Source organism: Phyllostomus hastatus, unplaced genomic scaffold (genome assembly GCF_019186645.2).
Source record: "Phyllostomus hastatus isolate PE091 unplaced genomic scaffold, TTU_PhHast_1.1 phas_contig_137, whole genome shotgun sequence".
Lineage (NCBI taxonomy): Eukaryota > Metazoa > Chordata > Mammalia > Chiroptera > Phyllostomidae > Phyllostomus > Phyllostomus hastatus.
In genome coordinates this window covers 17325376-17349960 of record NW_025333583.1, presented here as the reverse complement: position 1 = coordinate 17349960, position 24585 = coordinate 17325376, and the positions used below count along the sequence as shown (strand labels likewise).

The following is a 24585-nucleotide window of genomic DNA, read 5'->3' as shown; positions in this document are numbered from 1 at the left end:
TAATTAAGTCATTTAAATAATACTGAAGAAGGTAGTCGCACAAATTCATATAGATCACACAATTGAGTATTACCTCCATGGTTTCCAAAGTAAGAATGGCTCTCTACTGAAAACTCAGCACATCTGGATTTGATCTGGCTTCTTCTTTCCATTTCCCTCAACCACCCTTCACTCCCAAAGGCTTTCCTCTGAAGAACTGAGACACATGAGTAAGGAGATTGAAAATTAAACTTTTCTTCAGCTTCACACCAGACTATTGAGACAGAGGGTAGAAGGCTTAGTTCTTTCAGTACAGATTTTGAAAATACGTGTTGTCATCACCCCAAGGGGCTGCGACTGGACTCCTTTTCACTTAAAGTTCGCCAAGGTGATTCGATCAATGAGGGCGGAGAAGGCCCTGCCTACTCGCTCGGCTCCACAATACAGGTCCATGTTTACTGAAGACTGTGGGTCTGAAATCGACAAACGGGAGAGTCCTTCAGAGAAGGTAGGTACCTGTAGGTTCTTAAGCTGATCATGATAAAGCTCTAGGGCAGGGGAGAACAGAATCCACCTGTCCTCAGTTCCAGATGACAATGCCCTTTCTCTAAACCAGCTAGCAAATGAGATGGCTTTTGTTTACTAGGATCCAACCAGATCATGAGTTCTTAAAAGGCATTTTCCCATGACTCCAAGCAGAAATCTCAGAAGTCAGAAAGCCCATTCACTCTAGAGCAGTGCTTTCCAAACCCTGGTGTACATGAGTATCACCTGGGCAGTGTTAAAAAAAGACTGCTAGTTCCCACTGAGAGTTCTGATTCAATATACAATGTATACATGTGGCCCAGGATGGCTATAAATGTGGCCCAACACAAAATTGTAAATTTACTTAAAACATTATGAGATTTTTTAGTGATTACATGTCTCAATGTATTTAATGTATGGGCCAAAACAACTCTTTTCCTTCCAGTGTGGCCCAGAGACACCAAAAGATTGGACACCCCTGGTATACATGATGGTCAATTTAATGTGTCAGCTTGATGGCACTAAGGTGCCCAGATATTTGATCAAATGTTACTCCAGGTGTGTCTGTGCAGGTGTTTCTGAATGAGGTTAACAATGAATGAGTAGACTGAATGAAGCAGATTGCCCTCCCTAATGTGGATGGATCTCATCCAGTCAGCTGAAGGCCTGAATAGAACAAAGTCTGAGTGAGAGAGTTTTTTCTGTGTGACTGTCTTCCAGCTGTGACATCGGTTTTCATCTGCCTTCAAACTCAAAATGAAGCACCAGCTTCTCCTAAGTCTTGAGTCTGCCAGCTTTGCCCTGAAACTACTCAGGGCAAAGGCTCTTCTGGGTCTCTAGCTTGCTGCGGCAGGTGTTGAGACTTGTCAGCCTCCATAATCATGTGAGCCACTTCTTTAAAATAAATATCTTTCTCTCTTTCTCTCTCTCTATATGTGTGTGTGTGTGTAGGTATACATATATATATATGCTGATACAATACATTTTAGAAACCAGCAGCTTTCTTAAGCTCAACTGAAGAAACAAAAACTATATCTATCCATCCATCCATCTATACATCTATCTAACAATCTATCTATTATATCCTATAGTATATCAAGAATGGAGCACAAAAAATTGCATTTCTAGTAAGTTCCCAGGTTATCCTGCTGGTCTAGGGACCGCACTTTGAGAACCCTGGCTCTATAATTATTAATTCATAGTTTGAGTGGCCCTTTATAATTTGTTGTAAGGATTGTGCTATAGAAAGATCTACAATTTGGCAGTTACTAACCAAAAGTTTGGTATGCATAATTTTTACCCTGAAATTTTTTCAGACATATTTTTATATTTTCTATAATATTGAATAATGCTAATTGAATCTTTATACATTATTACATTATCTGATTGGGAAACAAACTTTACTTTTTCATGATTTTCCTCTAATAGTAAACCTTGATAAAATCACTTAACATATGCATAAGTCTTTCATCTTTAGGTGTCAAACTGCACACAGTGTTGGAATATTGTCTTTCAAATATGTGTAGGAAACCTCGTCTATTAAGAATCTGAACTGTGCAAGATAGCCAACCACATTTCTGATGGGTAACCCAACACAACAGTTTGGAAATCAGCAGCTTTCATAAGCTCAATTGGAGAAACAAAAACAAAAAATAAAAATGAGATAAAGATATAAAATACTAAATATATTTCTAGAATAAAGCCAAATTTTTATGTGAGGTTTTATTAAAAGGTCAAGTGGATATTGACTTTGCTGTGAATGCTTATCATGATCCCGCTGATGTTTATTTAGATGGAAATACAGTGGGCGGAATCTTGTGTGAGCCTAAGAATCAGGCACAAGGAGTTCCCATCCCATCTTGGCCTCAGGCAGTCTGAGCATGCTTCTGGGATCTTTGTGATCTTGTTTTCTCTAATACAAGGATTTTAACTCCAACTCCCTTCACAGTAGAGATTTTTAGAGTCACCAAATACTGAATTCATTGACTTGGCTCTACCAAGTTCAATGTTCAATTGACATTATGCACGCATTTTACAGTTTACCAACTGTATGGTCTGTATTGTGTCTCCCTCTCCAAATTCATATACTGAAGTCCTAAACCACAGTACCTCAGAATGTGGTTCTATTTGGAGATCGAGTTTTTAAAGAGTTCATTAAAGTAAAATGAAGTTATATGGGCAGGTCCTAACCCAATATGTGTAGTGTTCTTATGAGAAAAGGAAATTTGAGTAGGGACAAGCACCAAGGGAAAATGGCATGAAAACACAAGGAGAGGACAGCCATCTACAAGCTAGAGAGAGACCTCAGAAAACACCAACATTGCTGACACCTTGATCTCAGACTTTAGGCTTCAGGACTCTTAGAAAAAAATTTATTTATGTGTATAATACAGGCCACACAGTCTGTGGTACTTTGTTATGGCAGCCCTAGCAAACAAATATATGAAGTCAGAAATATTTTGAGGCCTCTTTTGGTTCAGGAACACACAAGGACGTTATCCTCTGTTTTATTACCAGTCTCTAGATGATTACGCCAACATAAAAGATCTGAGCCTTTCTCAAACAGAAATAGGGGTAGATATAAATATCAATATATTAAGATAACAAAACACTCTATAAGTAAGACAATGTTATGACAAAACAGAAATAACTATAACTAAAAGGATTAGATAGAGATGCTTCAGAATTTAGCACTGAGTCATAGCTTATGAAGAAGATAATGAGCACTTACTAAATTCGTGGTGAGTGCCAGTGCTATACTAAAATCTCATGGATTTTACACCCACAACAATCCTATGAATTAGGCAATACTGGAAATCAAGTTCAGAGATGCTACTGGTATCCAAAAGATTCACGACTCTGTTGATGAATTGTACTTACTAGATGAATTGTAGCTGCTGAGCTAATGTTATAAAATCAAGTGTTTTAAAAGGCAGCATAAAAGGCCATCACTATTTCCATTGATTGTGTAAATCTTACCTGATGGCATTTCTAGAGTGAAGGCATCCATAAGTTTTGATAACAATTCTTGCAGCTCCTCCTCCTCCAGCTCATCCTTTTCCTCCTGGATGTTAACCATCTCTCTCCTTTCCATGGGTGCCAGAGTAGGACTGTTTATTTCAGCAGAATCAATCTGGAGGGTGTCCTGCAGTGGTCTCTCCTGGGAACTGGGGGAGGGGCTAAAGATTTCCCTGGTGGTCTCTTGTGTTGGGCTTTGTGCCCTGGTGCTTTGCATTGAAGAGGGCTGCAAAATGGCCTGTGGTGGTTCTGACTTCGGTAAAGCATCCTCTACTTTTGTTTCACTTTGTTCACTTCTGTCAGCCACAGTGGGGTTGGGAAGAGGTTCCCATTCCAAACCATCCTCAATGCCATTCTTGATCCGGGAAGAATCTTCTTTCTTCCCAAACTGCTCACCCATTCCATGGTCACCCTTGGAAACCATATTTTGACAAGAAGGAGATGAATGGACTGGCTGTAACATTGCCTGGAGAAAGAAAGTTTTATTTATGGACAAATTAACATTTACCCTATTTTTCATAAATGCATTAAATTTTAGTGTTCCAATAAGACATTTTAATGCAAGATTTTTTTCCTGCTCTCTAAATTCATCACAATTTTATTTTATGCTGTTAATTCAATGTTAACCTAAAACTGTCTACAAAAGTTAAAACAGCTGTGATATTAAAATATCACAGGGATTAATTACAAGAAGTTTGAAAAATTCTAGGTTCTAGAAGCTCAGGTTCTAAAAACATCATAAGGAATGTCCGAAAACATCAGCCTATACTGAATTAATAGATCAAAAAGTCTTGTTAAAAACATGTTCATAATGATATGCTAGGTAGGTATATTGTGGTTTCACGATAATCCACGGGTATAAAATATGGGGGTGTGCTCCCTACAGAGTGTGGTCCACAGATTCCTGGAGGATCCTGAGACCCTTTAAGAGTTCCATGAGATTGAACTTACTTTCACAGTGATACCTAGATGTTACTTGTCTGATCATTGTGTAGATATTTGCATTGAAGGTGCAAAATCAAGAGTAAGTGAAGCTAAAGCTGTGGGTGCCTTGACAGAAATCCAGGCAGCATCGATGAACAGTGCTAGTCATCATGGTATCTGTCATCATGCACTTGCCCTTAAAAAAACCCCCAGCAAGTTCCACTTAAGAATATCCTCGATAGTGTAGGAAAAAATTTTGAATTTTCTTTATAATAAAACATGTCTTTTTAATATTGTCTGTGATGAAATGGGAAGTATGTGTAAAACACTTCTGATGCTTACTGAAACACAAAAACTGGCTCTGTGCAGAAGAATTACTTACATGCTGTGTTATTCAGACTTGGGTATTTGGCAAACAACTCAAAAATAAATGGAATGTGACTGTCACAGTAAGAAAAACAGTTAATAATATGTGTTGTCAATTTTAGCTATTGAGATTTTAGCAAAATTAGAATTTTGGAAAACTTGCATTCACCACCATAAGCTTGCAGACTTTCCAATTCTTAGAGACATTTTTTAAACATATTTATTGATTATTATTATTTTTAAAGACTTTATTTATTTATTTTTTAGAGATGGAAGGAAGGGAAAGAGAGAGAGAGAGAAACATCAATGTGCGGTTGCTGAGGGTCATGGCCTGCAACCCAGGCATGTACCCTGACTGGGAATCAAACCTGCAACACTTTGATTCACAGCCCACGCTCAATCCACTGAGCTATGCCAGCCAGGGCTATTAGAGACATTTCTGATGAAATTAGTGGTGATATTAATGAATGAGGCTTTTTGTTTGTTTGTTTTGTCTAATGAAATAGGTAAACATTAGGAAGTTCAACATAGCTCCGTGAACTTCCAAATGACCAATGCCTAACGTTGCAGAATCTGGCATGGGCAGAAGATTCATTCAAAGGGAACAGAACATTGTGTTTTTAATAAAACAGAGTGTAAAATAGACATATGGTTTCAAATTCAATATTGCAACTATCATTTAAGAAACAATCCTTTATCAGGCTTTGGTGTAGTATCAGAGAAGATCTCCAGTTATCTGAAAATCTATCAAAGTACTCTCTTTTCAACTGCAAATCAGCGTGAGGTTGATTTCTTCTTATATTTCAACCAAAACATCTTGCAACAGATTGAATGCTGAAGCAGTCATGAAAATTCAGCTCTTAAGGCAAATCTTAAACAGATTCCTAAAATTTGTGAAATGATACTCTTCTAAGTTAAAAAAAAATGTAGTCACTGTTTAAAAATGTTACATATATAATAGATTATTATTTTTATTTTTAAATTAGTTAACCCATTTATTTTAAAACCATGCCTCAATTTTAATTTTGATTATAGTGAATAGCAAGAGTTATAACCCACAAAAGCTCCATGGGATTCTCAAATTTTTTAAATAATGTAAAAGGGATACTGGGACCTAAAGTTTTAAGAATGAAAGTTGTGAAGAACCCCTTTGCCCCAGGTCTACTGTTTCTAAATGGTACCAATACCATTTTCTCCCAATGGCACTACCTTCACAAAGTGGGAGGACGTAGTGCGTGGAGAATAAAAGTGGGAGTTGACTGGGGTACACGAAGAGGAGAGGGAAAGGGAACAGGCTGGTCAAGGTGAGATGCGAAGTTTCAGGCTGCAGCCCTCCCTTGGCCAGAGGATTCGAGGTCAGGCTTCCAGAGGGTCCCAAGGATCAGGGTCTCCCACATTTAATACCTGTAAATTCTGCCCCATTTGCTGTAGCTTGGTCCACAGACTGTGCTGGTGGGCTGTGAGTTCGTGAATCTTTGTTTCAAGCCTGCAACTTTTTTCTTCTTGGAAGGCATATATAGCTTGCAACTTGTCTTTGTGTCGGTTTAGTTGTTTTTTAAGGAGCCTGGAAAGAGGACGGGTCTGAGTGAGTTGAACAGACAAGAAGCCAGCAGACAAGAGCAGAGGTGAGCAGACTAAGATGCGTGCATAGAAGATCCACTGTTATCAAACATGGACCAATCCTGCTACTTTAACCTCTTTGTTCACCACGCACAGCTGCCCTTTGTGTCTATTACATACAGGATTCCACGAAGAATTGCACTGGCTTTCAGAAGTTTTAGAGAACACATCATGCATACCTTCACCATATACTCAAATTTGACTATTGCCTTGATTCATTATCCTTTTGTGTAGGAACACTCCATGTAGAGGGTCGGTATACATGTCATGTCCAAACACGCACCAGCTGACCAAGACCTCAGGGAAGAAGCAATGATGCAATTCACGAACTGTGGGTCTGTTTCGGCTCCTCTTCCCAAGTCTAGTTGTTCGTTGGCTTAAGAAGGAACTGAGTAGTCAGGGCAATGCGTAAGGCAGACCATGTCACTCCTCTGCTCAAAACCCTCCAGTGGTTCCCTTACTTATTTAGAATAAGCCACAGACCTTACAGAGGCAGACAAGCTGGTCAAGACCCACTTTCCCTCTTTGACCTCCTCTCTGCTTCCTCCAGCTCACCCACTGCCCTTCAGCCGCACAGAGATCTCGGCCACTCTTTGACCACACTAGGCATGTTCTCCCCTCAGAGGCTATGTTAAACTATGTTGAAAATGTTAACCTTATTTTCATGAATTATCACAGATTTTTTAAAATGTTTTTTACATTTATATTATGAAGCACATCTCATCATGTATATATACACATAATAAGTAATTTATTGGGCATCTACTAAAGACCAAGCATTGTGCCTAAAAAGAAGATTCCCTCAGGGGGATCTTCTTATTGAGGATTAGAAATTCTGCCTTCTTTTTTTTTAAGATTTTATTTATTTATTTTTAGAGAGGGAAGGGAGGGAGAAAGAGAGAGAGAGAGAGAAACATCAATGTGCGGTTGCTGGGGGCCGTGGCCTGCAACCCAGGCATGTGCCCTGACTGGGAATCAAACCCACGATGCTTTGGTTCGCAGCCCACGCTAAATCCACTGAGCTACGCCAGCCAGGGCAAATTCTGCCTTCTTAAAGGAATGACCACAGGAGACAGGACCTGAAGGAGTAGTTAGTCCCTTGAGACACGTTAGGGTGGTAGGCAGTTCCGACAAACCTAATAAATCTGGTAGGAAGTTGGATGCTTTTGGAGAAAGTACACTGGTTTCTTTAGAAGTAGGGAGAACGCACATACAAGACACACACAGGATCAGACTTCACTGAAAATGTTTAACTGATTTTCAAGGAATGCAATCAAAACTCAGAGCTTAATTTAATTAGCCAGATGATTTTTCTTTTGCTTTACTCTTCAAATAGAGACAGTACCTGCATACTGGAATTATAAGATTTCTCAGTTTAAAAAATGTCTTCTAAATTAAAAAAAACATGGTAAAATCTTTGTAGACATTTTTTCCATAAAAGCAGAAAGAAATGCCACTGCTTGGTTTCTGTCGCAGTTGGGAACACACAGGGCTCCCACCTTCTCTCCCTCTGGAGGGCGTTAATGCATTCATGGGTCCTCCACAGCTCGCTCCTAAGGCTGCTGCCAATGATCTAAAGAAGCAAGAAAGAGAGAAAATGAGTTTGGGTTTGAATTTAATCCACACTTAAAAAATTCATCATCAGAATATGATTATGATATTTAAAAAGATACAGCCTGTTTAAAAAAGCGACTAATATTTGGGTCTGTGTCCACATATGCACGATGCATCTAAATGTTCATTCGTATGCTCCAAGTAGAGTCGCATCATCTTATTTTTATGTAACAGTTTTTTTTAGAGATGTTTAAACATAAAAAAGAGCTTTAGATTCTAAAATTAAGTTATAGTAGTCTGTTGTTCAAGTTAAGTTGCTGCCCAGAACATCTCCCTCCCCACAGTCATCTATAAAAGCACTGGGTCACGTTCTTTCTCTTGGCCCAAAATACCTTTCACTGCTACCTTCCATCTTCTTCAACTTTTTTGTTTTTCCAGTGATGCTTACTTAAATGTGTACTTAGAGTCATAAAGTCTCTTTGAACTCATTCACCAAGTCTCTTTGAACTAATAACGGTCCTCTCAGCTCTCATTCAGGATTTCCCCACCAAATCTTGTCTCTCACAGCACACTCTGCAACCCAGGCACAAATCCTGCACTGACCCAGCCTGGCTCCGGCTCCTGGGGCACCAGGTACCAGCCTTGGGCTTCCACACGTCTGGATGGGAGATTGCATTTCATTACTCTAGGCATCTAAGCAACTGTGGCTATACTCCCTGGCCTTCTCCCAATGAAATTTTTTTCAGTAAAGGGATTAGAAATGCTTCTTGGCTTATTTAAACTGTATATCCTACAAATACTTTGTCATATATGCAGGTCTTATTTATATTATTATTGACGTGTGTTTTTAAATCAAAGAAAGAAATGTACCACCTACACGGGATAGTCTGCAGCAACTTTAAAAATGAAAAAGAGATGTGAGGGAGTAAAAGGAAAGTAAAATAAAGGAAGAACGCCAAAACAGCAAAACCTCTTTTGAATTCCTTCCCTCAGAACAAACACACGTTGAAGGGAGAAAACACTCTGTATTGTGAAAACGGCTTTCCTTGAGGCAGGGAATAGAGCAGCTTTTCAGCTGTCCTCCCACGTAATTGCACCTTTCTGCCGAGCGCCTCACTAAGAGGCCGAGGTAGCTGTGCAAGGAGGGGTGTCCGAGCGGCTCCAGTTACAGGAGCTGACGATGGAGGCGTGCACAGACGTGCACAGATGGGAAGAAACACCCCAGGGCTGCGGTCCAGGCTGCAGGTTACCGGGTGGTCCACAGGACTTCCTCTCCACGCCCACGTCTGCCCAGAACAACTGCAATGTGGCAACGCAAGTTTCTCTGGCATAATTGGAAAGCATTACGGACGACCCCATTTTAAAGACCTGCCCGAGGATCGGATTGCATGGATTATCACAGTGATAGAGGGAAAGGCAGGTGTACACAGGAGGACAATAAAACAACGGGTTGAAAACACGACAAAGTATTTGTAGAATGTACACTGACAAAAAAGAAACCAACGACCAAGAAGCATTTCCCATCCCTTCCATGAAAACATTTCTTTGGGATTTTTTGTTTACTTTCTTATTTTTCTTTCACCTTCCTCTCTCATCTCTTCCCTTCTAAAATTCTTCAACATTTTTCTTATATATAGATAAACCAATTTTTGTCCTTTCCCTTACTTTTTAGTAACATCAAATCTTGATGCTATGACACTCAGTTGTCAACTTAAGACCCCATGGACAGAAGAGTGTTTTACCTGAAAGTTCTATTCAGAAGTTTTGGGTAGATCCTTCATATCAGGGTCTATGGACCCTGGAATGATGTGAAAATATCAAAGCTGCGTGCAATTTACCTCTTGGAGATAGACCTGGGAACCATCCCCTCAAAGCTCAACTTCGACCACTAAGGCAGTGAACAATATAGTTCATGGATGCAGATCACAGGTAGCATATGTTGTTGGGGTTCGAATTGCCCACTCATTGGGGGCAACATGTAAGAGAAAATTTATGTTGTTCAGTTACATGTAAATGAGGCCAAGTTAGGTGTCTCCTTAAGGAAGTCACTACTGAGTTTTCTAAAACATGCCTCAAATGAACAGTACAAATTATATTATAATTAATTATGTGTATTACTGTTGCCATTAATTCATAGTTCTTGGCTGAACAGAAGACTTCCAGCAAACTTCACCCTTGCAAACAGCAGGTAAACCTGATCCACCTTACTCTTTAGAAAACACTATGCAATTGATTATACAAAGTTGGCCCAAAATTGACAGGTAGTTACATATTTTGAGAATATTATAGGTTTTCTTAACAGATATTTGGTTTGATTCTTTTGATACAAATGTTACTTTATTCTTTTGGAATAAAAGGTGACCATATTTGAGTTGAATTAAGTAGAAATTTGAAGCTCTAAAATTTTTTTTAAATGAATAAAATAATTTTTACTTTTTAACTTTTTTTACATTTTATTTATTTATTTTTAGAGAAGGAAGGGAAGGAGAAAGAGAGAGAGAAACATCAATGTGCAGTTGCTGGGGGCCATGGCCTGCAACCCAGGCATGTGCCCCTGACTGGGAATCGAACCTGCGATGCTTTGGTTTGCAGCCCAAGCTCAATCCACTGAGCTATGCCAGCCAGGGTTTAACTAATTAAAAAAAATCTTAAAGTAGATAATTTTCTCAAGGAAATGAAATTATCCAAGTCAACAGGAGAAAGTATGAAGAGATTATTAAGCTTGAAAAATAGAAAAAATTATTTAAATATTATAAAGGGTCCAGTGTCCTAGGATTTTACTCTTGAATTCTGGAAATTGTTAAATAAATAGTACTTGTGTAAGATAAATTGTTTTAAGGACAAGAAAGATGAAAAACAACGAGTTGCTTTAATGTAACCACCAAAACTCAAGTGCTCAAAACCGACAAAGATAGTGTTAAGAGAGAGAACAAGACAATTCTGACCTACATGATGCAAACCTAAACAAAAAAATGAGCAAATCAAATTGAAAGTGGACTTAAAGCATAATCTACTACAAACAAGCACAGCTTTTAATCCCAGCAATGCCAAGGAAGTTTATTATCAGGGACTCTATTCATTAATGCAATGCTTCCGACACAGGAAAACATGGGATAATTTCAACTGATGCTAAAAAAGGGATTTAAGATAAATAACTTCAATGACTTCTGATTGAATACCAAAACACTTAAAAATAGGAAAAGAAAATGACTTCTTCCTCATTGAAAAGATCCCAAACCAACAACTAACACCATAACTTTTAATGGAGAAACACCAAGGAAATACCCCCATGAAATATAATCCTATTTAAGATAAAATAAGATGCCCCATCATCTCCTGCATTATTTACCTGGAAGTTCTATTCAGAAGTTTCTGAAAAATCTGGAGTCTTACAGGAATGAAGACGTGAAACAGAAATGAGAGATTTAAGTATTGTAAAGAAAGACACATAAATACCTTTTTTCCCAAGACCACTTATTTGTCTACCTAGAAACAAGAGATTCAAACTAAACCAATATTTAAAATGATTGAGAGAGTTCTGAAAGGTTTCTCTGTAAAAGATAACCTACAATGATCTATAACTTTTTGATATGCCATCACAATAATTAAGAAAAAGCCAAAAATGAGAAGGCCTTTATTCACAATAGCAACAACAAACATGAGATGCCCAGGGAGCTCTAGTGAGAAACGTAGAATGATAGGGAGTGAGCTAATCATGGAATGCTGAAAGGACCCACCACACTCGTGATGCCAGGGGGCCACTGAGAACAAAGACAGCAGTTGGAACTAGCACGAAGATTGAGAATTCATTCAGGAAAACACACACACACCCACATACACACCCACACACACCACAACTCAATGGCAAAAATCCCTAAATAATCTGTCTTAAAAATAAGCAGAAAGTCTGAATAGACAGTTTATCCAAATGGCCAATAGGTACACGAAAAGATGCTCAACATCCCTAATCATCAGGGAAAGGCAATCAAAACCACAGTGAGTTACTACCTCACACTTGCTAGAATGGCCGCGATCAAAAGGGCAGGAAGTAACGAGTGCTGGTGAGGGTGTAGAGGAAAGGGAACCCTTGTGCACTGTTGGTGGGAATGTAAATTGGTGCAGCCACTGTGGCAGTGTGGAGTTTCTTCAAAAAATCAAAAATCAAACTACCATATGATTCAGCAGTCCCACTTCTGGGCATTTATCCAAAGGAAGCAAAAACAGTAACTTGAAAAATATATATTCACCCCTATGTTCATTGTAGCATTGTTACAATAGCCGAGATGTAGAAGCATATTTGCAGTGGACTATTATCCAGCCATGGAAAGGAAGGAACGCTTACCATCTGCAACAACGTGGGTGGACTCTGAGGGCATTTGCTGAATGAAATATTTAAAATAGAGAAAGACAAACACTGTACGATCTCATTATGTGGAATAAAGAGCAAAACCAAATAAAACAAAAAAAAACGAGCTCTCAGATAACAAAGAGCATATCAGTGGTTGCCAGAGATGTGAGGCGGGTGTTTGAGGTGAAACTGGGGAAGGTAGTGAAAAGGTACAAACTTCCGTTTAAAAAATAATTGGGTCCTGGGGATGGTGACTATTGTTCGTGATACTGTACTGTGTATTTGAAAGTTGCTATTAGGGCAAATCTTAAAAAATGAAACTATGGGCAGTAATGGATATTAACTAGAGATATTATGGTGAACATTTTATAATATATACAAATATCAAATCATGTTTCATACCCAAAACTAATATAATGTGATATGTCAATTCTGTCTCAGAAAATAAACAAACAATAAAGGAGACTATCAACATTGTGTTACTTTGTAAATAGTCCCTTATGAGCTACTTGGTGGTATAAAAGATCACATAGAAATGCACTTTGAATAGAAAAATAGAAAAGAGAAAACTTGTTCTGTAACAAGTTAATGGTATCATGAAGCTAGAATAATTAAACTAATATTCATATGTAAGAATAAAAGCAAAAGCAACCGAATAGATAGCTGTAAAACAGGGTTCCCCAAACCCTGGTCCCTGGTACCAAAATGGTGAGCGACCAGTGCAGTAAAAGACATTCTAAAACAATGAACATTTTAGCATATACCAAAGGACCCACTACACAGAACTTTAAAAAGAAACTGATTTACTTAAGCTTAGAGAAAATAGGCTATTTAAGTAAAAAGTAGAAGTAGGGGGAACACCCTGACTTCCTATCAGGCATCAAAACAAAAGGTGGATGTTGGAAACAGTTAAACCACGTGAAAGCAAATACAGCTAAAGAGTCATTTAATTTCTTAATGGCAAACATTTTTCCAAGTGTAAAACTATACAAGACGAGAGGAAAAGACTGATAGTATTTTCATAAGAATTGAAAATGTCTAGATAGAAAGTCACGTCATAAATAAGACTAAAAGAAAAAATTATGAAGACAGGCTTCCCATAGTTAACCTTAAAGTTTTTGAAGTTCAAATATACTAATAAATCAAACAGATGCATCAGTGAGAATTGGCAGAGGACAATGACAGAAGACAAAAAGCAACTGCCTCTAAACTATGTGAGGAAAAGAAGTTTCATCTCACTCTTAATCAGAGAGATGGAAATTGAGGCAAATACAATATATTCTGCTCATAAAATTAACAAAATTAAAAATATGGTAATAATAGTCAATATTAGCAAGGATCAAAGAGATAGTTGCTTAAGTTATCTGGGAGTCTAATTTGGTATATCTTTTCCAAACATTAATTTTGTAGTAAGTAAGGATAGTTTTAAAAATGTCACTCCTCTTATTTAATGATTTCACTTTAAGAAACATTCTAATGAAATAATTCGGCAACTGCATACAATGAATAATGTACAGGAATTTCAACAGTAAATTTAAAATAACAGCAAAAATCAGAAATAATCCAAATATTTAATAATAGAGAAGGGGTTCAGTAATGTTAAGTCCACTTAAATAAAATTTGTACAACCATTAAGATGTTTTTGAAGAATTGTAATGGCAATGGAAATACAATGTAACTTACATTGATAAAGAACTATATAATCAATACCTTTTGCAGGATGATATAAACTATATATATTTAGAAATATTAACAAGGAAGAAAGTATATAAAATATTAACAATGGTTATATTATGGATTGATTATACCTTTAATTTTGGTCTTTGCTCCTTTCTGACTTTTCCAAGTTTTCTAAAATAAACACATAGCAGTTTATGACTGAAGTTAAAAAGTTGCTTTAAAAACATGTCCCTAGATTTTTCCTTGATCACATTAACATCTTGACAACATCCTGCAAACTAAGGAATGAGTCACCAACTCCGACTGCACCATGACAAAATGGCCCAGGTTGTGACAACAATGGTTCCTTTCTCTTTTGGACTCACCTGCGGACGCGGGCTGCTGTCGCGGGTAGGTAGAGCCTGAGGTGTCATTTGCCGTCTTCGTTTGGAGGCCTGCATGGCTGCCGCTTCCCCTGGACCAACTGGACTTACATACATTGGCACTTTAGAGCTATCATATTGGATGGAGAGTTTTATTAGAGATTGTAATAATTTCCCATCATGAGGTAAGACATTGAGTGGAGTCTTAGAAAATGTTAAATCTGTTATTAAAATTAATATCCAAACAATAGCAATAGGATAGGCCAACTTTTTTTCTCTGGGCGCTTTTCCAACTACTCAGCTGATATTAATTGGCCAATAATAGGCATGAAAATTCCATCCCCCCTTTCTGGACAATCTAAAAATGAGAATACAAAGGAAGTCAGGGATGACTACAGGAAACCCCCAGGTCACCACGTCCTGGCCGGAGACTAGGGGTTCTCAGCGCAGCTGTGGGTTGACTGTGCCATATTGGAAAGACCACAGAATAGAGCAGACCAGTTTAAGGTCAGGTATGTTCCATTTTATGTAATTCCATCTAGTTTCATTCCGTTATTCAAAAACTATTTAAAGTCTCGTACCATCTTGAGTTATTGCAGATAAAAAAAAAGATTGTTAAAGAAAGCAGGGAACTCCCTGTTCACAGAGACTTCACATCTAATAACCAGACAAATATAGAATCATGATCTTTTGATATAATTCGATTCTTTCTGCAGAATGCAAGGAGCATATAGGAACGGATGCGATTATTCTATAGTACTTTCAATTATTTTGCTAAGGAGCGGACGTTTTGGGGTAGAAAAGCAGGACAACCTGTAACTTCTTTGTCACACATCTTATGAATGACCCCATCTGAGATCATTTTAGTATCTGGAAGCTATTCAACACCACTTTCTGTACTCATACAAATATACACAAATATCAAAATACCTATTGAATTTGTTTTTGAAACAAAAATGGTATTGTTTTTATACAATATTTGGCCACTTGTGTTTTTTCTCTTAATGTATAATGGTGAATGCCCTGTAGTATAATAAGTAGGTGCTAAAAGTTGTTCTTAAGTAGATTCATTATGTTCTGTTGTATGTCCGTATCATATGTGTTCCATTATTTTTCTACCAGTGGACCAGGAGGTTGTCTCTGGTGTGTTATCCTGCCCTCAAATGTTATAATATTTATCTTTATTTACTATATAGAGTGGCTTTTATTCCTCTAAGACAGAGTTCAAAAAGTAGATTAAGGGCTAAAACTTGTGTATATTTTTATTGAGTAGATACCACTCTTCTACAGTCAATCTTTCCATATGAGTGCTAGATTCTCTCCCTCCTGGCTGCTGAGGGGCTTTGCTCCAACAATTCTCCCCTTTTGCAGCAAATCATCGTTTTCTCTCCAAAAACTCATTCCCTTCAGTGCACTAATGTGCTTTGCTTTTTCCATCACAACAAAACATTCTCTTGAGTCACTCCACCACCTAGATTATCTCTCTGCTTCTTGTACAATAAAAATTTCCAAAAAAGTTTATCGTGCAGTATCTTTAATTCCTGATCTCCCATTCTCTCTTACACTGCCTCTAGTCTGATTTTTCTGTACTACCATTGCCCTGCAATGCTCTTTTTGAGGTCATCAATCATTTTCTTATTGCTCAACCCAAAGGTCAATTTTCACTTGACCCAGCAGCAGCACTTGACGCAGTAGACCACGCACGCCCTCCTCCTTGGGACACTTTCTCCACTTGTCTTCAAGGATTCCTCATTTTCCTGGTTTTCTGCCTGCCTCATTCATCACTCTTTCTCAGTACCCCTTGCTGGCTTTTCTTCTCACCAACTCCATAATGTGAATTATCACAGGGCTCAGTCCTCAACTCTCCTCTTTTCACCTACACTCTCTCTTCGGTGATCTAATTTGATCTCATACCTTACAAAGCCATATGCCAACAACAACCAATTTTGCATCTCCAATAGACTTTCTCCCAAATTCCAGACATGAACAGTCAATTGCCTACTCAACATCTCCATATGGATGTCTAAGAGACATCACAATCTAAACATCTCCCACCCCACACTGTACTCTCCTGCTGCTCTACAGTCTCCCCCATTTCAGATGGTAGCGACTTTGTACTTCTACTTCCTATAGCATCACCGTGACCGTAGTTCAGCATAGATACAAAAAGTGACCCATGGATCTGAGGATGAGAATAGAAATTCTATTAACTGATCCAAGTGTGTGAAAAAACCTAATATGTGACAAAGTTGGTATTTTAACTAAGTGGGAAAAGATAGCATAATTGACTGACTATCTGAAAGAAAGCAAAGCTAGATCCTTGCTAAAACTACATTTCAAATGGACTGAAAATTCAAATTAAAAATAGAAGCTTTAGAGGAAAACTTGGGAAAATATTTACATAACCTTGCATCTACTTTTGCTCCCTTTAGTCTATTTCCAACAACTCTTCCTTCATTCCCTTCAGGGGAACTGGCCTCCTCACCATTCCTGGCACCTGCCAAGCTCACTCCTGCTTCCAGCTGCCGTCTCCTCCCCTCGCAGAGCGGTTTTCCCAGAGAGCAGTGTGGCTCGGTCCCTCAGCTCCCCCCAGGCTTTGCTGACGTACCACCACCCACCGGGGCCCACTATAACCACCCTATTTAAATTTGCTGCCCATTTCCTTCTCAGTCTTGCTCTCTATCACCTGGCTCTTCTTTTTTGCTTTTACTTTAGTACTTATAGCTTCCCATATAGTAAGCGATTCATTTATATGACTATTTTTTATTGTCTGGTTTCTCCACTAGAATGAAAACTCCACGCAGGCAGATAATTCCATTCGTTCATCATGAATCCATTCATTTCATTATTCAGTCAGCCAGCCAGTCATTCAACAAATATTCATTGCTCATTCAACATATTCAGACATTGTTATAGATTCTGGAAACACAACTGAAAACAATAAAAGAGTTTGCCCTACATGGAGCTTTCATTATAGCAAAAAAAAAGTAACATATATAACACAGGTGGCAAACACAAGGCCTGTGGGCCGAATCCAGCCCTCCACCTTGTTTTATCTGGCTTGGCACCTTGTTTCTACCTGGTGACAGCGCCAAGCTCTCGCTTAACTGTTAAGGAGTAGTTACATTTATACAGTCCTAAAGTTATATTCAGCCCTTTGAAGGCAACTGCAAGGCTGATGTGGCCCCCGGTGAAAATGAGTTTGATAACCCTATATTATATAAGACGTCAGATACTGGTGAAATGCTTTACAAAATAATAATAAAGCAAAGCAGGAGGATTGAGAGTGCCCGAGTGGGGACGGGCTGAAATGTTAAGTGGGTGATCAGGAAAGGCCTTAAGGATAAGGTAACATTTGAGCCAAGATCTTTTGTGGGTCTTTAGGAAGTGAGGCGTCAAACCATTCAGAGAGGTGCCTTATGGGTATCAATTCTTTAAAGAACATGTTTAAGTGTTAAGAGCAGGCTAACCTCGGGGGAAGAAGGAGCAGTCAGGGCTGGGGCAGGGGGGATATAGGTGGGGGCTGGGGCACAGGGTGGAACAGGTTATCAGGGGGCTCACATATGCAGGGCGTTTCTGAGTCGTGCTCTGATTTTTACTCTTTAGCTTAAAAACAGTGGAAAGGCACCAGAGGAATTTCAGGCGTGGGAGTTTGGGGGAGATGAGCACGTGAGGAATGTAGTCACATTTGTGTTTCTAAAACCTGAGTCAGGCTTCAGTGGTCAAAAGAAATGGAAAGCAGAACATGGGTCTTTGTGTTCTAACCTTGAGAATGTAGGAATTCAGACAAGATATCAAATATTCAATAAATCTGATAGCTAATTGACATATGTTGTTATTATTCTGCTAGGGAAAGGTGCAGTAAATGGATTGAAGAAGACGGATAAATTAGAACCTGATAGTTTTGCTTTTGTATCAAACACCTGAGTGACCCACAAATTGTATAAGGATATATTGATGTCAACAGGCTAGCAAATGTGACACAGACATAATGAATGCTGTCAAATTGTGAAGCCAATATGCACTTTTTCATTTAAAGAGCTATAAAAATATCTTTAAATTATACCAGATAATAAAGTGACAAAATTACCACTGAAATGAGGCCTGGGATTGAGCTAGAAATATACCGGTGGGATGTCTGAGAAAAGATTAGAGAATTCCAGAAGAAATGAATACAACTTAAACTGATCTTTTACAATGGGAGTAAATAAATAATTCTGGTTTTTTTCCACCCAAAAGTTTAATGATCATAAGAGGTAGGAAATGCTATCTCTTCTCTTTACCTTCTAAAATTTTAGATTATATAGAAAGGGTTACTTCAAAAGTTAAGGTCACAGAGACTTTTTGGAAGTCGTCTTCAGACTGGTGCTCAGGTGTGTGACGGGGTCTCACGCACCACAGGTGCCGTGGGCTTTGGGTCCACCTTCTGGAGCACAGGGTGGCATTCTGAATTTTGAGGGTTAACAAAATTCACAACTTTTGACCCAAGATTTTACCTGAGTAAATTTATCTTAATAACATGTTAAAAATATGGGAAGGTACACGTGTAGGGATATTGAAAACAGAATTTTGGGGGGAACAAAACTTGAAAATAACTAGAATTTTCAATGAGATAAGGGATTGCTTGTGAATTATGGCACCTCCTTATCAGGATGAGAGTGAGGCCATTAAAAGTGACATTTTGGAAGCTAATGCCATGGGAAATGCTCTTCATTTAAATGTAAGTGAAAAGAAGAATAAAAAAATTATATCCAGATGATAAGTCCTTTTTGGACTACTAAAATGTGAGTAGCATTCATCTGTGAGTGGTGGGATACTGAGTGTCTTTTCCTTTTTTACATTAATTCTGAATTAAGCTTTGAAACCAAACCAACTAAAAAGGTAGGGATAGAAAACAAAGTTATTCAATACTCTAATATTAAAAATCTTCTGTGTCTGATGCCTTTAGTTGCAATAACTCTCAATATTTGGATGGACCCCTTGAAGGGATTTTGCCTCTGGTTCTTTTTTTAAATTTTATTTTAATCACTGTTCAAGTACCGTTTTCTCCCTTTTACTCCCAATCCAGCCCACCCACCCAATCCTCCCCTCTTCCCTCCCATTACCACCCTCTCCCTAGTTTTTGTCCAGGTGTCCTTTAAATTTGTTCCTGTAAACCCTTCCCCTTTTCCCCTGAAATTCCCTCTTCTCTCCCCTCTGGTCACTGCCAGTCTGTCCTCTATTTCAGTGTCTTTGGTTATATTTTGCTTGTTTCTTTGTTTTGTTGTTTAGGTTCCTGTTAAAGGTGAGATCATATGGTATTTGTCTTTCACTGCCTGGCTTATTTCACTTAGCATGATGCTTTCCAGCTCCATCCATGCTGTTGCAAAAGGTAGGAGCTCCTTCTTTCTTTCTGCTGCATAGAATTCTATTCTGTAAATGTACCATAGTTTTTTGATCCATTCATTTACTGATGGGCAGCTTGGTTGCTTCCAGCATCTAGCTATTGTAAATTGTGCTGCTATGAACATTGGGATGCATAGGTTCTTTTGGATTGGTGTTTTAGTGTTCTTAGGATAAGTCCCAGCAGTGGAATTGCTGGGTCAAAAGGCAGATCCATTTTTAGTTTTCTGAGGAAGTTCCATACTGTTACCCTCTGGTTCTACTTTAAATGAAAACTCATTTCTAGAAGGGAAAAGCAGGTCTCCTTCTCTCTGGCCTCCTGCCTTCCTCGGGCTCATTAGCATTATGGGAGCAGCTGCTCTGTGCCCAGGCCCCAGGCGGCCACTCTATACAGGACTGTCTGTTGCTCCAAGCACTCACCTGGCCTGTGCGTGGTCCCTCTTGTCCTTTGGATTCGCCCTATCCAGCAGCCACTGCCTTCTCTCAGCTTCCTTCCTCCAAAAGCCCGCCTGGAGCAGGTTGTTTCTGACGGCCCTGAGGAGGAGCTTCGTGTTCTCCTTTGCTGACATCTCCTGCAATGGCCGACATTGCAAAGGGTGTCTGAGCAGCCTCGGCGTGCTCTTCTTCCCTCACTCGGGCAGACTGGCTGCCACGAAAGGTTCCGCAGTTCCTTCCCTGACGTTTATGTCCTCAGAAAAATCACTTTACTTTCTCACTGCCTGGATTTCTTCACGTCCTCTCTGCCTAGGTGTCCACACAGCATACATTTCCAAATGACACACCCCTCAACTTCTACAATAACATTTCTTCCTTAGAGCAACCTAGCAATGTGGAATTTCAAAGCTAGAACAGGGGAAGGAAGGAGGGCAAAGTCCATGGTTGTTAACAATTGGGTTGTGGGTTCCTTTGAGAATGCAGTGATCATCTGTGGGTTTATCTCCAGGAAAATGCTCATATATTTAATTCTTTATAAAATCTCAGTGGATTCCCAGACCACCTAAAGTCCATCCATCAACCCCACATTAAGAACCTTTGCCCCTCATCCCCCGCCAAAAAATCAAAGCAGGAATACAATGAGTTGGTACAGATTTTCAGCACTTGAAATCTAAAGTGTAACAACAAGTGGCCACACGGTGTCAGTCTAACATCGGCAAGCCCTATTTCTCCCCAGGCTTTTAGAAACGGGAAGATCACATGCCAATGAACCTGAGGATTTCAGTTAATAAATACAGTTTAGAAAAGCAATGACCACTGGGAATTACTTGCAAGATGTAGGCACTTGACTTTTGCGGACCATTCTTGTTAAAGGGGAGAATGAAAGAAAACTGTTCTCTGAAAGGCTAGTTCATCAAGACACCCCATTCACTGTTGTGGTCCTTGAGGGTGATGTCATCTGTACAGAGAGACTGATCCACAGAAACTATGTGATGTGAAGAAAGTGTCCTTTCTGAAAAAACTTAAATACTCTTTGTTTAATATTCACTATCCCATTTCTCTTTCTTCTTAGAAAGACCTGAATTCTCTTGTTGAATATTAAAAATATCCTTTGAAAAGTTTTAGTTTTGTACTGTTCCACTCAAGATAGTGATAGTTATCTTTCTCTCTGATTTTTCCTGCAGAAAAAAAATATTTGATGCCTCGGGCTCAGGAAAGTCCTGTTACAAAGGAAAACGCCCCACGGCACTAGCAGATGGAAGCCTGGTTGCCTCACCTTCCCCAGCCAGAGCCTTTCCTCCTAAATCCGCACCCACTGCCACTGCCCCACCCCCGTACCCCTCAGACATCTTCCACCACACAGCCCGAGACCGACGGCTTCCCACTCCACTCCTGTCAGCCTTCTCCTGTCTCCCAAATGTTTAACTAAAATTTACAATGTAAAAAAAATTATACCGAGAGAGATCTAAGGTTTCCTAGCCGCATCCTTCGTCTTAGATATGTATCAAGCATGAAAGCAACAGAATGTGTGGTTTTGCTGGAGGGAAAGGTTTGAAACTGCTACAGCTGGTACTAATGCGACTCGAGAACAGTTTGCGGCATGAAGGGAGGTGTTACCTGGACACGGTGCTCACTCACAGGATGAGGCTCCTGGTGGGACTTGCTGTGCAGACCAGATAAGAAGCACAGCTGGCAGATGTCAAAGTTGAGGCACTTGAGACAGCGGTATCTGCAGATGCAAATGGAAGTGCGGCTGACATTACTACTAGTAGGCGAACAAAGAAAATGACAGTCAGGTGGAAAATGAGCAGAAACACACAGGAGATGTCTGAGCTGCCAGGGGAGTGGGACGTTTCTCCCATATTTTGCAGGGATAGATTCTGAATGGCTCTGATGTGTTTATCTAATCGAGGAAAGCTTTGGATGGTATTTTAAAAATATGGCATTATAGTCATATAGTTTTACCCAACAAACAATAGTACAGATGTTTCATTCATCCCTCTGCCCCAAATATTTACAACTGCAGGGTAATGTGTGCTACAAACTTGACAACAGACCCTCCAGACCACCAGTACCAATGACCTTGAGGTGGAAATGCAAACTCACTGTTTTGGAGGCTACCTGGTCCCTGTGAGGTTTTCAATAACCATTAGTTGAATGAAGTCAAATGAATGACAGTTTCTTCACCAGAAAAGTGGAGCTGGTAAATCCTGCCTTCTCAGCCTTGCAAGGTGTTGACAAAGATTTGAAAATCATTTGACATGCATAAATGGGGAGTCTTTCACTTTTTACATGAAATGTATAACATAATAAAGTATTTTTATAAGGATTATTTGGTAAGCCACCCATACTGGCTGCTTTATCCAGCATTATGTATGGTTGCAGTCAACTCACCTAGGACAGTATGTTGACCCTGACCTTGCATTAGTTCCTCTATGGAACAACCTGCAGATTTATGAGAGGGGGTGTAGTGCGCATAATGAGATTAGTTTGTCATTGATACCTTTACCAGCAGAGAACCAAATTTTTTCCCCAAACTCATCTCAACCTTCAATGGCTATTACAGAGCATAAATGTGACATGTACTGTGAAAATTTAACAGCTGGCTTAGGAACGATCCTTAATTTTTGTACTTTCTCTTACTTTAGAAGGCTAGCACCCTCTTCCTGCTACCTCCAGCTCCTATAACACTTCTCTGAAATGGCTTTGTTAAGCTCACTGAAACAAAAAGCCTGGAGGCTATTGCTGGAGTTCAGCAGAGCCAAAAACACAGGAGCAAGGTCAGGATAGTAATGCATTCAAGCAGATTCTGACGGATGCAGGCTACAGCCACAGGCGGCCGGTGACATCATTTGACCCACCCCTCCTTCTTTTACTTACACAGAAACTGAGGCCCGGAGGGGTTGCAGGCCTTGCCCAGCTCACCCAGCTGTCTCACGTATGAGAACTGAACATGGCCTTGGGTGTCCAGGAGGAAAGATGGCTTCCACGGAAGCCCTTCTGTTCTGAACAGATAGGACGTCATCTAGAACGTAACATGTGGCACTGCTTGCCCTCTCCCTCTGCTGGGTTTTAAGTGACTGGAGCAAATCATTCAAACTCTTTGAAACTCTTTCATAATATAGGAATGATTATATCTGCTATACATTACACATACTGATTTTGAAAAAAATTCAATGTAAAAGCTGTGCTTTACATAATTGCAAAGTGAATTCTGTATCTGGTCCAGTGTGAGACACACAGGAACTGCTTAATTAATACTTGTTCATTGGTTAAATGATTATAATATACATAGAACATAGTTAATAATATGCACGTCCCTCCACTATCCTATATAAAAAGAGATTATTTTTCATTGTAATGTGGAGATTTCTTTGGTTTGGCTGGCTTGCTTTTCAACAGCCGTGTTCATTTATATGTGTTATTGTTTTCAGTTCAGTTATGGGCACAGAGCTGTTCATGAGTGAAGTTTCACTGCGCCAGAATTCTTTTCAAACCCAATTTATTTTCTCAGCGAAATTGAAACCTGATTCCCAGTTTCTTCGTGGGCCCAGCACATTTAAGATTTGGGGCTAGTGAAAATCTGAAAGGGCCGAGAAGAAGAGAAACAGAGGGAACCCTCCTCGACTTGTTCCTGGCTGTGCGGGGCCCTGAATAAGTCTCCCTAGAATGTGCCGATCTGGCATGCAGACTATTTTGAGCTAAAAAAAAAGTGAAAGCTTAAGAAGGGTTTTTGTTTTTTCTTTCCTGTTACCTGCCTAAAGGATTCCAGATAGAAAAACCTCCCTCGAGAAGGGAGCCTGAGCATTGTCGCCTCCGCGTGCGTGGGTTGAGACCGGGAGGACTCCCGCGAGCCCGTGTGTTAGATTCCCCGTATGTCCCACTGTTTCTGGGTGGCCAGGCATTTGCTTTCCACGTGTTTGTTCTTTCTCATCCGCCTGTGAATCGCCCGCTCTCCCCTTGACACCTCAGACCCCTGCCTCCCTCCCCCTGGTCCCGAATGGAACGGCACGTAGGCCGCAACTGCCCAATGTCTTTGGGTCTCGTTTTCTTACGGAATCCCCACAGGTGCCTCTGTAATACATTTGGTTGTTTTCTCCTGTTAATCTGTCTCGTGTTAATTTGAGGATTAGCCCAGCCAGGAAAACTTAGAAAAGTAGAAGAAACATCATTTTTTCTGCTCCCAGAGCTACCTGGTGGCCCCAGCTCTTCTGTCCTTCCACACCTCCCACCCCTGTACCTGTGTTCACTCACGAGGACGATGGCGTCCCTCGCGCCTGGCCTGGGTCTGTTGGTTTCTTTCTTATTAATAACTCTAATTGCACTTCCTTATTGTTTTGTTTATAGGAGACCTAAAACATCCTTTCTCTAAGATGGGATATTTGGCTGTCG

At 39.6% G+C, this 24585-nt stretch overlaps 1 protein-coding gene across 1 annotated transcript in view; it reads right to left on the bottom strand.

Moving 5' to 3' along the window:
* Positions 1-348: 348 nt before the first annotated feature.
* DYTN (dystrotelin) overlaps positions 349-24585 on the bottom strand; it is a 42015-nt gene continuing 17778 nt past the window's right edge. Inside the window, exons 8-12 of the mRNA XM_045851256.1 lie at positions 21811-21922; positions 20179-20327; positions 6217-6376; positions 3484-3988; positions 349-452 (exon numbers count right to left, since the gene is read on the bottom strand). Coding sequence (XP_045707212.1) covers positions 349-452; positions 3484-3988; positions 6217-6376; positions 20179-20327; positions 21811-21922 — 1030 coding nt within the window. The remainder of the gene's footprint in view (positions 453-3483; positions 3989-6216; positions 6377-20178; positions 20328-21810; positions 21923-24585) is intronic.